This window comes from Rhineura floridana, chromosome 15, assembly GCF_030035675.1.
Source record: "Rhineura floridana isolate rRhiFlo1 chromosome 15, rRhiFlo1.hap2, whole genome shotgun sequence".
NCBI classification, from domain to species: Eukaryota; Metazoa; Chordata; class Lepidosauria; order Squamata; family Rhineuridae; genus Rhineura; species Rhineura floridana.
Genome location: NC_084494.1, coordinates 25,378,089 through 25,394,452, shown reverse-complemented (window position 1 = coordinate 25,394,452; position 16,364 = coordinate 25,378,089). Strand labels below are relative to the sequence as shown.

Sequence of the window (16,364 nt, the reverse complement as noted above, 5' to 3'; positions counted from 1 at the left end):
GTATTTTGGGTAGAATTGGTAGGCGTCTGAATGTGTGACTAGTCATTTTATTTAATTAAGGACCTTCTACCTCCCCAGCGCCACCATAAGCTGAGTGTGCCTTTAAACGGCAACTTGATGTGTGCAGGTATTAGGGAGAGGTCTCCTCTCATGTTGTGAAAAGCTTCAAGTCTCGTCACCTGCTGTCTTGCAAAGTGTTCTTAAAGGCATAAGAGGAGGTCAGGCTGTTTTGTTTTGTTTTCCTGATTATTTGTCAACTTTAGAAGAAATGCAGTGGGCTTTACAAGCCAGGGGGAGAGGAGTAATGCAGGTTGGGAAACCTGGAGATTGTCAGTCTCCAATTCTGCCCAGCCCAGCCAGCATGGCCAATGGTCATGGGTCGATGGAGAAGGGGTTTCCAAACTGTGGCCCATGGACCAGTAGTGGTCTGTGAGCTTCATTCAGGTGGTCTATGGAGTGTCTGTCAACATGCAATTAAAAATTATACACCATCTAGCACAGCACATTGCAATTGCCACAACAGGCAGAAAAATCATTAAGTGGTCTGCCAAGTCCTTCAGCAATTTAAACGGTCCATGGGGGAGGGGGGATTGGGAATCGCTGATCTAGAGGGCTGCAGGTTTCCCAGCCCTGGACTGTGTATCCAGAGCACAGCTGTTGATAGGCACAAGAAGAGGGGTGTGTCAGCAAAGGAGGCATGCCAATTCAGTTAACTGTAGGGGAATTTGCTGGGGAGTGGGGGAGAAGAGCCAGGACTCCTGGGTTCTCTTGTTCCTCTTTCTGCATAAGGGTGCTGAGCAGGGTGAGCCCTGCAAGGTGGGTGGGAGCAAAGAGGCTTCCCCAAGATCTCTCTCTCACACACACACAAACACACACCTAATCTCAAGAGATGTTACCATCTGTTCGCTTCCAGGAAGACAGGAAACACTGGGGTTTCCCAGTGACACGACATTGGGGATTCCATTCTGCTCACAGCATCAGCTTGCCAAGTGCGTGGGCCGACCACGCTTGGTTGCAAGCAGTAGAACTCTCTCTTGCCATCAGAGGAAGGGGGGCAGGCAGCCGCCCGGGCAGAAAAACCAAATGGGCCAAAAGCCAAGCTCATATGGCTGCTGGGCTGCTGGTTAACCAGAGCCCCAGCATTTATTTCCTTGATGTGTTATATTTGTCAGTCACTTTTCTACACAAATATGTGCACTCAGAGCGACTGATAGGAATCCCCTCATCAACTGGCTTCCCCAAGAAAGCCCCTTCTGCTCTCAGGGGCAGCTCTGAGTCTCTAGGGCTTTGACTCCACAGCCCACATAAAGGCGTTAGGAGTTCTGCTTGCACACAACAGGAGGATCACTTCTGGGCAGTGGCCCCTCTGTGCCAATCTACACTATTATTGTTATACAGATGTTCATGTATTTAGAAAACTAGCGTAGCCAAGGGAAGGAAATGGATAGAATCTATTGTCCTTGACAAGCTGGTTCTCTACTTGCAGGGATTACACACACACACACACACACACACACACACACACACACACACACACACACAGGAGAGCAGTCAACATTCACATTTGTAATCCAGCTTCCGTCATCCCTGACCATTGACCATGCTGCCTGGGGCTGATGTGAGCTTATTTATTTTATTTACATCCCAACTTTCCTCCAAGGACTACATGGTTTTCCCCCTCCCTATTTTATCCACACAACAACCCTGTGAGGTAGTTTAGGCTGAGAGACAGGGCTTCATGACTGGGCTAGGTGGGGATTTGAACCCTGGTCTCCCAGGTCCTTGTATAACACTAACCACTATGATACCCTAGCAATGTGTGGCGGGCCACAGGTTTCCCATCACCATAATAAAAGATGCTAGTGTTTGATTAGGTTGCCCTCTTGCCCAACAATTTAGGGCTAGAGAGGGATGCCATTTCCCATAAGAGTCATCATAATGATACAAGCCAAGAGGGCCCATCTAGACAAGCATTCTGCCTCCAACAGCAGATGCTTCCAAGAGGCTTGAAAGCCATGATGACAATAGCTATGCCCAGATGTACACTGCTTCTGAACCTGGAGGTTCTTCCATTTAGCCAACACTTTCGTTTCTTCAAAATACCTCTATCCTGCTTTTGCACAGTAAAGTCTACAAAGTGACTAAGAAATCTTTAAGGTTTTTAAAGTCAGGTAAAAAAGAGAGGAAACGTGGGGGAGGATAGACACACTAAACAGACTTAAAACCATGAAAGCAGAATAATCAGTATAAAGTCCTGCCATTAATAACTCTTTCAAATAAGTGTTTTAGGTTGGTAGAAAAACAGAGAGAAGTGAATGTCTGTAGAAAGATTATTCCGCAGCCTAGGCAGCACCGCTTCAGCTGACTTTCCCGGGTAAACATCTGCAAGAAGGGAGTACCTAGGGTAGGAAGATGGCCACTATAGTAGGCCAATTCTTGCCATTCTTGGACAAGGATCACCTGGCTGCAGCGATTCATGCACTGATAGCCTCAGAGCTTAATTATTGCAATGTGCTCTACGTGGGAGTACCCTGGCCCAAACGCGCCAGTCAGTGTAAAATGCTGCAATTAGACTGTTGATGGGGACAGACTACAACCAGCACATAACTCCAGTTTGTAAAAGCTTGCATTGGCTGCCCATATGTTACTGGGCCAGGTTCAAGGTTCTTGTATTAATTTGCAGGGGCCTTAACGACTAGGATCCAGCATATTTTAAGTACTGCCTAATCCCTTATATCTCAGCCTGCCCTATCATTGAGATCCTTGGGGAAATCTCCCTTAAGTATTCCCATATGGCTTGGATACATGGCTCACAACTACTAGAAGTCATGCATTCAATGTTGCGGGCCCAAACCTGTGGAATTCCCTCCCAGCTGGGATCCCGCAGACACCCTCCTTGCTAAATGTCAAGTGCATGATTAAGACTTTCATATTCCAGCCGGCATTCCAAGGTAGTGGTCAGTTTTATTTTTATTTATTTTCTGCGTGGTTTGTTTTGAGGTATGCCGCTTAGAAATGCTAATGATTAAGTGGTATATAAAAATAATGATCACTGTTGATGGAATGTTCCTGAAATGGTTCAATGTTTTTAAATATGTTTTGTTTTAATGTATTTTAAAGTCTGTTTTTATGGTGTTTTAAAGTGTTTTTAGTGCTTTTGTTTACCACCCTGGGCAACTACTGGGAGGAAGGGTGGGATATCAAATAATAAATAAATAAATAATAAATTAGTTGGGATTATGGGAGTTATAGTCCGGCAACATCTGGGGTTGAAAAACTGTAGTTAAACGTCTAGCTTCCTCTGAAGACTCCAAGTTCCAGTATTGAGGGGGTTGCTCTCTCGCTCATCTCGCTCACTCTTTCCTCACTGGTCATGATTTACAATGGTGAGTTATTAGAGAGCATTTAATCTGGCTCTCACATCTCCATCTGCACCACTCTTGATTTCTTGCCCCTTGATTTATTTATGCTTTGATGGATTGCATGCAGCAAAGTGAGGTGGTGGTAAAGTAGTCTGTATCACTTCACACCGTAGCGGGAGTGATCTCATTTTTTTGAACATTTCCTTTACAGAATATTTGCAGCCATGGTCATCCACTGGATTTTTCTTTTTAAAAAATAAAAAATAAAAATCAACACATCCACAGAATAATACCTTTCTTAGGACCAAATGAATGGTTATGAAATTGTCAGCAAGCTTTGTGGGATTCGTCTTCAGCCTGGATGCTTTTTCTTAAAAAAAAATAGCAGAAATGGAGGGGCAGTAAAACCACAGTGTGGGCCAAGAGATAGTTTACAGAAATGTAGATGTAGTTTCCTAATTAAAACCAGAAACTTTTCTTTCATGATTTGGGCCGAGATATAGTTTTCAGAAATGTAGAACTTGGAACTTTTCTTTCAGGATTCATGAGCTAGTAGGTGTATGGGATGGAATCACGGTGTGTGTGGGGGGGGGGATTTTACAAGTTTGCAATGACCCTCCCCAAACACCCCCCCCCCAAAAAAATCATGGCAACTAGGAATGGGGGAGAAATTTGATTTAGTTCCTATTTAAAGCTGATTTTCAGTTTCTGAAACAATGTGAGAACTGAAACATAGCCATCCTTTGTAAGTCACACTTCTCCGAATTTAGCAATGCAGTTCTGCAACCCAAGAATGCCTACAGAAATGCATAAATGGGAGGAAAGTGTGCATAAAATATTACTGATTACTAATATATTAATGTATAAAGATGCATTATATTTGGAGAAATTGCTTGCAAAAACGTGTACATTAGTCAAAAAGTCAGACAAAACTGTGTATTAGAAGAAATCTGCACTAAAACGAAGAATTTTCATGAGGATATTTTTTTTTAAATTGCAAATTGCTCCAGAAATGTGGAGAACTGAATTTAAGATGGAAGAAAATAAGAAACTGAGAGAACTGAAATTGGCATATGCTTCCATTCCTATTGGCAACTCATCATCAGTGTATTGATAGTGAAAGAGAAGCTTTCACAACAAGCCTCCCAGTCCTAAGTCTAATGCTGTCTTTACTGTCTAGTTCAGTGGCTCCATGGCTGGCACCAGGAGGCGGCCTGGTCAGGCTCTGGCTGGTGGTCCCTGCAGCCCTGGGCCCCCTCTTTAGGGTGGGAGGGTAGCACTCCCATTCTATGATCCATGGCAGTGTCGTCTCCCAACCGTGCCCCAGATCACAGGGAGGGAGCTCCCAGGCACTCCCCCAATACAATCAGTGCGGGCTTCAATAAGCCTGCGTGCACGCTCCACCTACCTCTCCCATCCCAGTGAATGACAAACACGCTGCATTCACATGCCTACCATCAACCACGATGGTGGCAGAGGCTTCCTTAAAGGGCTGATGCCCCTGCCACCATATTGGTTGATGGCGGGCATGCACACCAGAGTGCACCTCATTTACAGGGACAATAGAGGTAGGTGGAATGCTTGGGTAGGTTTATTAGCCCTGTGTTGCCTGTATGGAGGGGTTGGACTATGGCACTGCTAGCCTGGGGCAGGCTGGTGCCCAAGTGTCCAGGCATGCCTGGTGCTGGCCCTGAGTGGCTGCCAAACATTTTTTCCTACACACTACTTAAAAATGGCTGATGGTCATGATGGATTAATGATTTTTCTGCCCATTGTGACAGTTGTAACCTGCTGTGCTAGAATATGTATGATTTAATTGTATTGTTATTCCTTCTTATATTTTATATATTGCATTTTATTGCATTACAGTTTGCAGAATTCAGATTGTAATACAATATAATACCCTATGAGAAATAAAAAAGAAACAAAAATGCAATTAAAAATCGATATAAATATTTAATATGGACATGCCGTGGATGACTTCAATGAAGCTTGTGGACCACCCACAGCTTGGGAACCCTTGATCTAGTTAAATGTGCAAAACCTACCATCAGACCTTGGCCAAGTTCCAAGACAGGCTGGAAATAGAAGCTACAGCACAAGCAGACTGTTATTCAAAGGCAAAAATCATGACCAATAGTGGGCTAGTAGTCATCATCAAATCAAGCAGGCAAACTTCACACACTTCTCCAAATTTTGCAGTGCAGGTCTCCAGCCAAGTAATGTGTACAAAAATGCACATATTAGGGTAAAATGTGCATTAAAATGCCTACGGTAAATCCCTGAAAATAACATATAAAAATGCATTATATTCAGGGGAAATGTTTTGCAAAAATGTATATATTAGGCAAAATTGCATACAAACATGTGGATATTAGGAGACATTTGCACTAAATGCAGATAAATTTTCCGGAGGCCTTTTTTTTTTTTTTTATGGCAAACTGATGTGAAAATGTGGAGCACTGAACTTAAGACTGGAAAAATGAGATACAGAGAAATTGAAATGAATCCCTACAGGCAAGGCAAGCTGCTCAGACTGGGGGCCGAAGCCTGGAGCTGCAGTACCTGCTGTGGCCACTACAAGGAGGGGTGCTGCAGCATGGGAAAGATCAGGCCAATAACTCTTTCAGCCTGCAGGGAATTAAACTGCCTGGTGCCTGAGTCCCTGGTTCAAACGTTCCAGTGCCTTGTTTACACTATTCTGCCCAGTACTGCCTCTAATAGATTTCATGGATTATTTATTTTTTTTACAAAATATTTTGTTTAAAACAGTATGTCCCCCTTGCCCCTCATTGAGCATTGTCTCTATTTGGTGAAACTGACCAAACTCTGTAGCAAGGACAGAGGAACCTGTGGCCTCCAGATGTTGTTGGACTTCAATTACCATCAGCCCCACCCAACAAAGCCAATAATCAAGGATGATGGGAAATGTAGTCCAACAATATCTGCAGGGTCACATTTCTGCTAGCAAGGTAGGGGCCATCTCTAACATGAGGCAGAGGAAAGCAACTGCCTCAGGTACCAAGTGCTCAGAGGCAGCAGGTACAGCCCTTGACTATTCCTCTAGAGCAGAGCTGGGAAACCTGCAGCCCTCCAGATGCTGCTGGACTCTAGCTTCCATCATCCCCAAGCCAGCATGGCCAGTGGTTTGGGATGATGGGAGTTGTAGTACAGCAACATCTGGAGGGCCATAAGTTCCCCAACCCTGTTCTATAAACATTCCTCTCTGTGTCTGCCCCATAACCTCTCCTGCCCCCCTTAAGCTGGCCTGCTGTCTCAGGTGTGGTGGAATCTGAAGTAAGATTCAATTGCTGTCCATTTAGCTTCTTTGTACACACACACACACACACACACACTCTCTCTCTCTCTCTCTCTCTCTCTCTCTCTCTCTCTCTCTCTCTCTCTCTCTCTCTCTCAACTGAGATCCAGAGATAGTGCTATGAGGAATTTGCAAGAGAGCTGTGGGGAGAACGGTTGAGGAAGAGCAAACTTTGTCAGATAATGCGAATAAGTGGGATAAGCAACCAAGAGGTGGCCCTGCCATCAGGTAAGAGAGCCACAGATATGGCCCTAGAGCTCAGTAAATCAGAACAGTCTCATATGTAAGAACAGGAACTGAAGGACAGCCCTGTAGCAAGATTGTGGGCATTTCCTAATAATAGTTTGCATTTGTTCATATACTGTCAGACAGTGTCCAAAGCACTTCATGTACTCTCTCTCTCTCTGTTTTCCTTACAACAACCCTGTAAAGTGGCATCTGGAAGGCTTTATTCGCCCCTTGCCTGTCAATAAAAGTCTGAGAATATGACTTGCCTACAGCTGCCCAATTACTTAATGGCAGGGGAGAAATTTAAACTCAGGGGTGGTATTCAATGCTAGTCCTACTCACAGTAGACCCATTGAAATTAAAGACAAGACTAACAGGTTCATTCTTTTCAATACTCTGAGTAGTACTTAGCAGAGTACAACCCCAGGACTTTACAACATTCCTCAGCCATAAGTTTTATTTATCATTAAATAAAATTCGCATGAGGGAATTGTTTGCTTTGATAAACCTGCCAGGAACAGGCTGTCACTCACAGCCACTTTCCCTTGAGGGCTCTTTGACTTTCAGGGTAACTGCTGGATTTTATGTTTTCAAAATAGAGGATCAACCATTATGTGGTTCTTTTCTCAGGTGATACCTGAAACTTGCATGTAGCACCTAACGGAGTCTGGTCCAGTTAGGTCTGCAATCATCGACATGCTTACCAGGCAGGCAGTAACATTGAACTCAGTGGAACTTTCTTCAGAATAGACAGAGTGGAATGGTGTATACAATTGCACCATAAGTCTGTTATCTTCGCTTACATTTGAAGACTGTGATCAAGGGTGCTTCCAGACTGTTGCCATAGTCGGGTGGGAGTCGATCTCTTACCAGCAAATTCAGGTTGCGCAGTTACAGTTGATGGGGACCTCTTTCATAGCAAACCAACTTCCTCAAAAGATCAAACTTTTTGCAATTAGGAAAATGATGATCAAATGCAGTGTGGAATAGGGATGGGAGAGAAATTCACATGTTGCAAAAGAATACACAAACCAAAACAGCCATCCTTTGGAATTCTTATCCAAATTTTGCAATGCCGTTCTCCAGCCAAACAATGGCCACATTCACACCATGCATTGATTCCACTATTATCCCACTTTAAACAGTCACGGTTTCCCCCAAAGAATCCTGGGAAGTGTGGTTTGTGAAGGGTGTGGAGAGTTGTTAGGAGACCATTATTCCCTTCACAGAGTTACATTTCCCAGAGGCCTCTGGGAAGAGGGGTTCGCTGTTAAACCAATTGGGCAATTGTAGCTCTGTGAGGGGAACAGGAGTCTCTTAGCAACTCACAGAGCTATAGTTGCCAGATTGGTTAACAGTGTGTCCCTTTTCCCAGAGACCTCTGGGAATTGTAGCTCTGTGAGAGCAATGGGGGTCTCCTAGCTACTCTCAACACCCTTCACAAGCTACACTTCCCAGGATGCTTTGGGGGAGCCATGACTTTTTACAATGGAATAATAATGGAATAAATGTATGGTGTGGATATGGCCTATGTTTACAAAAATGCATATATTAGGGGAATGTGTGCACAAAAATGAATATTTTCATGAAAAGAACATACAAAAATGCATTATATCAGGAGAAATGGCTTGCAAAAATGTGTGAATTAGTTTTTTTAAAAAAACCTACAAAAATGTGTTTATTAAGAGAAATTCACACTAAAATGGATATACAACCTGTCCTGGATGGGGTTGCACTCCCCCTGAAGGAGCAGGTTCATAGCTTGGGTTTTTTTCCTAGAACCATCTCTGTCACTTGGGGCTCAGGTAGCCTCAGTGGCACGGAGTGCCTTCTACCAGCTTCGGTTGGTGGCCCAGCTATGCCCTTATCTGGACAGGGATAACCTGGCTTCAGTTGTCCATGCTCTGGTAACCTCCAAGTTAGATTACTGCAATGTGCTCTACGTGGGGCTGCCTTTGAAGACGGTTCGGAAACTGCAGCTTGTGCAAAATGCAGCAGCCAGATTGGTAACAGGGACCAGACGGTTCGAACCTATAAAACCGATTCTGGCCCGCTTGCATTGGCTGCCTGTATGTTTCTGAGCTCGATTCAAGGTGCTGGTTTTAACCTATAAAGCCTTACATGGCTTAGGACCACAATACCTGATGGAACACCTCTCCTGACACAAACCCACTCGTACACTACGCTCAACATCAAAGGCCCTCCTCCGGGTGCCTACTCTGAGGGAAGCTGGGAGGCTGGCAACAAGGGAGAGGGCCTTCTCAGTGGTGGCCCCCAAATTATGGAATGATCTCCCTGACGAGGTGCACCTGGCGCCAATACTGTTATCTTTTCTGTGCCAGGTCAAGACTTGCCTCTTCTCCCAGGCATTTTAGCATGTGTTTTTAAATTACTTTTTAAAAAATGTGTTTTTACATTTGTATATTTGTTTTTAATTGTTGTAAACTGTCCAGAGAGCTTCGGCTATGGGGTGGTATACAAATGCAATAAATAAATAAATAAATAAAATGGTGAAGAATTTTCATGAGGATTTTTTAAAAAAGCAGATCCGTAGAAATGTAGAGAACCCAATTTAGATTGGAAACTGACAGAACCAAAATTGACAGATCTTGCCATCCCTAGTATGGGATAACACTTGCTTTGACGCAATGGCATCCAACCACCTCACAAACAAATTTGAATGAATGCTCATTAAATAGGCAACGACCTCCCTGCCAACAAATCAGGATAAACAGGTAGTCTGGAAGTGCCCTAAGTTCAGATTTTCTGACTACAACCTCCAGCTTTTCCCAATCCCTGCTTTGCTTAGCATCCAGTTCTGAAGAACTCAATACCTTGCTCACTCTTTTGCAGCATCTTAGTCAGTCCTAATATAGGTACTGTCTGACTCTAGAATAGATTTTGAAATCTCTCTCTCGTTGTGGCCTAAGGAACCATGAAGTCAACTGCTGGGCAATTTATCTCTTATGGGTGGAGTTCACAGCTTTGTGGAAAAATACAGTGAGGTGTAAACAACCCAAGACAGATTGTCAGCAAAGGTGTAGGCCAGGGGCGATATTTCATGCATTAAGCGTCAAACACACTCTGATTTGAGCACAGCAGGAAGCAGGGATGGGGGAGAAATTCAATTCAGTTTGCATTTAAAGCTGAATTTATCTAATCCACACTTTCCGAAACAATCTGAGAACCAAAGCACAACCATCCTATGGAATTCGCACTCATCTGAATTTTGCAATGCAGATCTCCAGCCAAACAGGGTTTAGAAAAATGCATATATTAGGGGGAAAGTGTGCATAAAAATGGCTACATCCAGCTCTATCTGAAGAGGATGAGCCTTGCCTCAGATATCCATGCACCAGTGCCATCCAGGCTGGACTACTGCAATGCTTTCTACAAGAGGCTGCTTTTAAAGACGGGTTGGAAACCTCAGGTGGTGGGGGCCAGGCAGTCAGATCATGTAACATCTAGGGAGGAGGGAGAAATTCAATTCAGTTCACATTTAAAGCCAAATTTATCAAATTCACACTTTTGGAAACAACATGAGAAATGAAAAACGGCCATCCTTCAAAATTCGCACGTATCTGAATTTTGCAGTGCAGTTCCCCAGCCAAACAGGGTTTAGAAAAATGGGGGGACAGTGTGCATAAAAATGACTACATTAGTGAAAATAACATACAAAAATGCATTCTTTTAAGACAACTTGCTTGTAAAAATTTACATGTTAGTCAAAACTGCAAACAAAATGTACTTATCAGGGGAAATCCACTCTAAAATGCAGGAGGGGAGGAAATCCTTGAGAATTTTCTTTAAAAAGAAATTTGCAAATTGAGAGCACAAGGCAAGTGGAGGCGACTGCTCCTTCTCTTGGCACCGTCCCCTGGTCCCTTGCTTGCAGAGGGCCGGCAAATTGGAAGCAACAGCAGGGAAGGGCCAGTTATGAATCGGCAAAAGAAAGGGCTTGCCTTACGGAAAAAGAGGAAGCCAATTTGCATTAAATTTGCATGGGTTAATTGCAGAGCTTGGAAAAGTTACGTTTTTGAACTACAACTCCCATCAGCCCATCAGCGGCCATGCTGTCTGGGGCTGATGGGAGTTGTAGTTCAAAAAAGTAACTTTTCCAAGCTCTGGTATTATTAGAAATAATGCCTACAATATACACAGAAATACCTCTCACCTAAGTGTGGAAGACACCAGGTGGCCTGTCTGCTTGAGCAGGTGAGGCTAAATGTAAATGGGGCCCCTCCAGGGCACAGTGGCGAGAACCCACTGAAGTCTGGTGCCGGCCCCCAGCCCAGGGGAGGGACAGGGAAGCTTGTTGTATGCATTTATTTCACACATTTCTATACCTCTTTTCATCAAAACCCATTTGAGGTCATGGGTTTACCACAATATAGCGATAATCTATCAATTTGACTCTAATATTTGACATTACATTACATAAATTTGACCCTAATACAGTATGATAAAAACACCATGAGCAACCGTGATAAAAGCCTAAATATAAATATTGCTGGATTTTGGCCCTGAGGCCCTGCTGCGATGTGGGACTCAGGGAGCGTCCAACTCATCCTTGGCCATTGGCCATGCTGGCTGGGGCTGATGGGAGCTGGAGTCCAACAACAGCTGGAGGGGGCCACGTTGGCTACCCCTGACTTGCACACCCAGGACTTGCAAAGTGGAATAGCCCAGAACCTCATGGGTTCTGGTCACAGGTTCTGGAAAGAAAACATAGTCTAGTGGAGAAAAAGCTCTGACCACGAGCGCAGGCCCGCTGAGTTTTTCTTCCACATCACTTCCTCCAGACAGACTGTCATGCCTTCCCTCACGGAAGCAATGGCACAGCAGATCATTGTTGTTGTTTTTTAACAGGCAGTGCACATCTTTGAGCCAGCATGTTGCGGTTCCTCGTCCTCCTCCTCCTCCTCCTCCTCACATTGTGCTTGGAAGATTTTTTTTTGTTAATGGTGGTGGAGGAGGAACCCACAACATCTGTGTTTGAGCACTGCCTGCTCTGGAAAGTACCCCTTGTGCACTGAGCAGAAAAACCACAGGTGGCAGAGACGGAAGGCCAGGGTGAGGGCAACAGATGATTCAAGAATGGCACAGAGCTATTGTTTTGTGCTGACAGCCCTGCCTTGGTAGTGGGCATGGGGAAAGGCAAAGGATGGTGCATGAGGGCTCAGGGACTTACAGGGTCTCCAGACAGTCACTGTTTTGAGGGAGGAGCTCAAGCACATACCGGAACTTTAGGACAGCGTACACACCACTCCTAAAGCCTTTTCCTGATAGGTTAGCTTTCCGTAGGCAGGGAAGCTTTGCTTGTGGGTCTACTTACTTCCAAATAGACTAGGCATCGGGCTGGCTGACCAGATCCTTACCTCCCTCACTGCCATGGGTCAACTTTGACAGGTGGGGCTACCCCCCTGTCAGTCACCTGACATCACAATGACATTAGGTAACCTGTTTTCCTTTGCCTGACAAAGGCACAGGGCCTTGCAAGGGCCGACAACTAGCTGATCAGGGGTGCCTTCAAACTCCCCCTTTCAGCAGGGAGCCTCCCCTTTACCTGCACCACACCTGATGTCATATATGATGTCAGATGTGGGGTAGATGTCAATGGCTTGGTCAATAGCTTGGCCTTTGGAATTCCCTCCTCTTAAATATTAGGTGCCATTTCTGTTGTCTTTCGGCGCCTGCTGAAGACCATCCTCTTTCAACAAGCCTTATAAGTAGAGACCTTTATCCCTGTCTGCATCTGTATTGGAATGCAGATTTGTTGTTGTTGTTGTTGTTATCATCATTATTATTATTGGGGTTGGGGTTAGGACTTATTACCTACCCTTCACTCAGAGGTCCCAGGATGGGTTACAACAATTTAAACACACAATTGAAAACAGTTAAAAACAACCTCAACAACATCACAGAAAATAGGGTGAGCCCTTCTCTCCATCCCACTGGCCTCATAATCCCATTTGCTCATCCTCTCCCTTCAGGCTGCAAAGTTCCGCGTGGCACCATAGCACCCCAGACTGTGAGGAAATTACTGGAGCAAAAACGACAACAGCAGACGGCCCGTGGCCATAGCACTGGACCCTTGGTGAGTCGTCAGCTGAAACCGGTTGTGATTGTTCCTCGACTCCAGCAGCCCCATACTTCCTGCTAAAACTCAGCCATAGGTTCTTTGCAGGATCATGGCACCCTTTGGGAAAAGGGCGGTAGCTTAAAGCCTTCTAAGTTAGCGGCCATCATCCCAATCTTGTGGCAGGGAGCTCAGTAAATCAGTTACGCACCAGGTGATCCAACCATTCCCGTTTGTCTGTCCCAAATCTCCAGACAATCCATATAATTGGAAAGGGAAGCGAACAAAGAGCTAACAGATTCTGCCCAAAGGTGGCATGGCCCTGAGCCTAGGTGAAGTTGTCACCTCATGGTGGCACATTGAGGGTGACATCAAGGCTAGCTGTATCTGGTGTGGTTGGGTTGCATTCTTCTGAGAGATGGTCCATGGCTCAGTGGTAGACTATCTGCCTGGCATGCAGAAGGTCTCAGGTTCAATCCACAGCAGCTCCAGATAGCTCTGGGAAAAGATCCTGCCTGAAACCTTGGAGAGCCACTGCCAGCCAAAGTAGACAATATTGAGTTAGATGGACCAATGGTCTGACTTGGTAGGAGGCAGTTTCCTATCTTCCTGTTATGAATTGAGGAGCATGAGATTGAACATTGGGGATCAGGGCAAAGAACAGTTTAGTCCAGGGTGGTGACCATAGCCGCGTCCAGATGCAACAGTCTTATTGTCCTTGCCAGGCTCATTATTGACTCTTCTCTTCCTCTCCAGATCCCCCCAAGAGCTCCTGAAAGCAACAAGGCAGGTGAGTGGACATGGACACACTGAGATACATTTAATAATAATAATAATAATAAATTTAATTTTTGTGTCGCCTATCTGGTCGAAACCACTCTAGGCGACGTACAACATTAAATTCAACAATACATAATAATACAATACATAATAAAATACAATGCAGTCAACAATAACCATTTTAAAAAGCGGCTGTACAGGGCCATCAATAGACAATTTTAAAACAATATAAAGAAATTAGCCCACCCCGGGGACCCCAAAGGCCTGTCCAAAGAGCCAAGTTTTTAAGGCTCGGCGAAATGAATCTAGGGAAGGGGCATGGCGAAGATCGAACGGGAGGGAGTTCCAGAGAGTGGGGGCCGCCACTGAGAATGCCCTCTCTCTAGTCCCCACCAACCTAGCTGTTTTCGTTGGTGGGACGGAGAGAAGGCCCTGTGTGGCTGATCTGGTCGGGCGGCTTAGTTGGTGGTACTGGAGGTGCTCCTTCAGGTAAACTGGGCCGAGACCGTATAGGGATTTAAAGGTTAAGACCAACACCATTTCTCTCCATCCCACCTGCCTCTGCCACAAAGGCTCCCCTTGCTCTTTTCTGTATGCCAAGAGTTCTAAAACTCATTGGTGGTGGTGGTGGGAACTGATCTAAGCCTCCCCAGATGTACCCAGAGCAAGCTGTCCTCTGTTTAAGGCAGCCTTCTATTTAACTAAGGTTTTTTTTTTACTAGCCTATTAAAGCTATGGGCACACTGTTGTTATTATGTGCTTCCAAGTTGATTACGACTTATGGCGACCTTATGAATCAATGATCTCCAATAGCATCTGTCATGAACCACCCTGTTCAGATCTTATAAGTTCAGGTCTGTGGCTTCCTTTATGGAATCAATCCATCTCTTGTTTGGCCTTCCACTTTTTCTACTCCCTTCTGTTTTTCCCAGCATTATTGTCTTTTCTGGTGAATCATGTCTTCTCATGATGTGTCCAAAGTATGATAATCTCAGTTTCATCATTTTAGCTTCTAATGATAGTTCTGGTTTAATTTGTTCTGACACCCAATTATTTGTCTTTTTCGCAGTCCATGGTATGCGCAAAGCTCTCCTCGAACACCACATTTCAAATGAGTTGATTTTTCTCTTATCCGCTTTTTTCAGTATCCAACTTTCACATCCATACATAGAGATCGGGAATACCATGGTCTGAATGATCCTGACTTTACTGTTCAGTGATGGGCATACTAGTCACTTCAAAAGCAGCCAGAATGGTTTTCCTGGCTATGTTTTGAAGTGACTCTGCCCTCTGCTGGCCACACCTCCCTTCCCCACTGCTGACTTCAGACCTTTTAGGACTGCCCACAGCCAAGCGTTGGGCCAGTCATAGTCTCTGCCTGAGCCTGCAGCAAAGCATTTCCATTGGCCGCATCTGGAAGTCAAAAAGATTGATCTACCAATCAGTTGCGAAACCTCCCTGAAGCTGATTTTTTTTTAAAAAAAATACACTTGAGCTGATTCGACCAGGTTTTAGAGTAAAAAGGGGCAGCCCCTGTTTTCAGAAAAGAGAGGCGGAGACACACTGCAACTGACAGAAGAGCAAGTGTTTCTGTACCCTAAGAGGCTGGTGACCTGCATTTCCATGATGACTGTGAAAGAGGGGATTTCTCCTGCTCAATGGCCAGCATGGAAACACAGGCTAGTAAGAGGGAGGAAAAATGAGTGTAGGACCTTTTGTGAGCTTGTATGCAAGGCTGGATTAAGGGCTAGCATAAGAAAAGAAGCAAACAGGGTGATGTGAGATTGGAACATGCTACAACAGAAGGGCCTAATCCTCCATTTGCTGGCCTGATCTGGCCCCACAAGCAATTTTTTTTTTTGGCCCCTGAAGACCCCGTCAATTTTGCCAGGGTTTTTTGTTTTTGTTTTAAGTTGAGATAGCGCTGGGGTGGATGGGGCCCATTCCTTGATGGGGATGCCAGCTGCCCTCTCCCTGGTCATCAAATCAAACATTGGATGAGCAGGGTGGGGGCGACGGCAACGTCCTCAACTGCTCTGTATGGATCAGCTGAAGTGGGGGCTGGAAGCTGTGTGTCGTGTTAGTTTTCTGGTGGGGCAAGCTGCAGGGAAATGGCCAGGGCTATTTATAAGCTGCAGTTTCACAGCAGCAGAATATTTTGCTATGGCTTGCCTCATTCTGCTTCCAGACTTTTCTTTTTAAACACACACACACACACACACAAACACACAGAGAGAGAGAGAGAGAGAGAGAGAGAGAAAGCAATTTTCTAGTTCTTAGAGTTGTGGAAATGTGCTCAAAAACATGTGGGCAGCACCTTCTGCAATCACATAAGCCAGAGGACTGGCCTCATTGGATTTTCTGGTGATTTGGTCAGAGTTTAAGTATCCTGCCTAGCTCCTGTCCATGTTTAGCCAAATTAGAATAAATTATGTGAAAGGAGAGGCAAAAGCACTTAATTTTGAAGATTCATACAGTTTGCAGTATTCTGCTTTTCTGGGTCTCAGAGGAGAGGCAGCATTTTGATGTCCTTAATACACACCGCGCACAACAGGCTTATTCATGCTCATCTGGTTATTCTCTGCTTTACCTTACA

The 16,364-nt window shown here is 44.8% G+C and overlaps 1 protein-coding gene across 1 annotated transcript in view; it reads left to right on the top strand.

Moving 5' to 3' along the window:
- The window catches only part of NFKBID (NFKB inhibitor delta), a 33,582-nt gene that overhangs the window by 2,431 nt on the left and 14,787 nt on the right, over positions 1 to 16,364 (top strand). The window contains exons 2-3 of the mRNA XM_061596534.1: positions 12,903 to 13,006; positions 13,745 to 13,778. Coding sequence (XP_061452518.1) covers positions 12,903 to 13,006; positions 13,745 to 13,778 — 138 coding nt within the window. The remainder of the gene's footprint in view (positions 1 to 12,902; positions 13,007 to 13,744; positions 13,779 to 16,364) is intronic.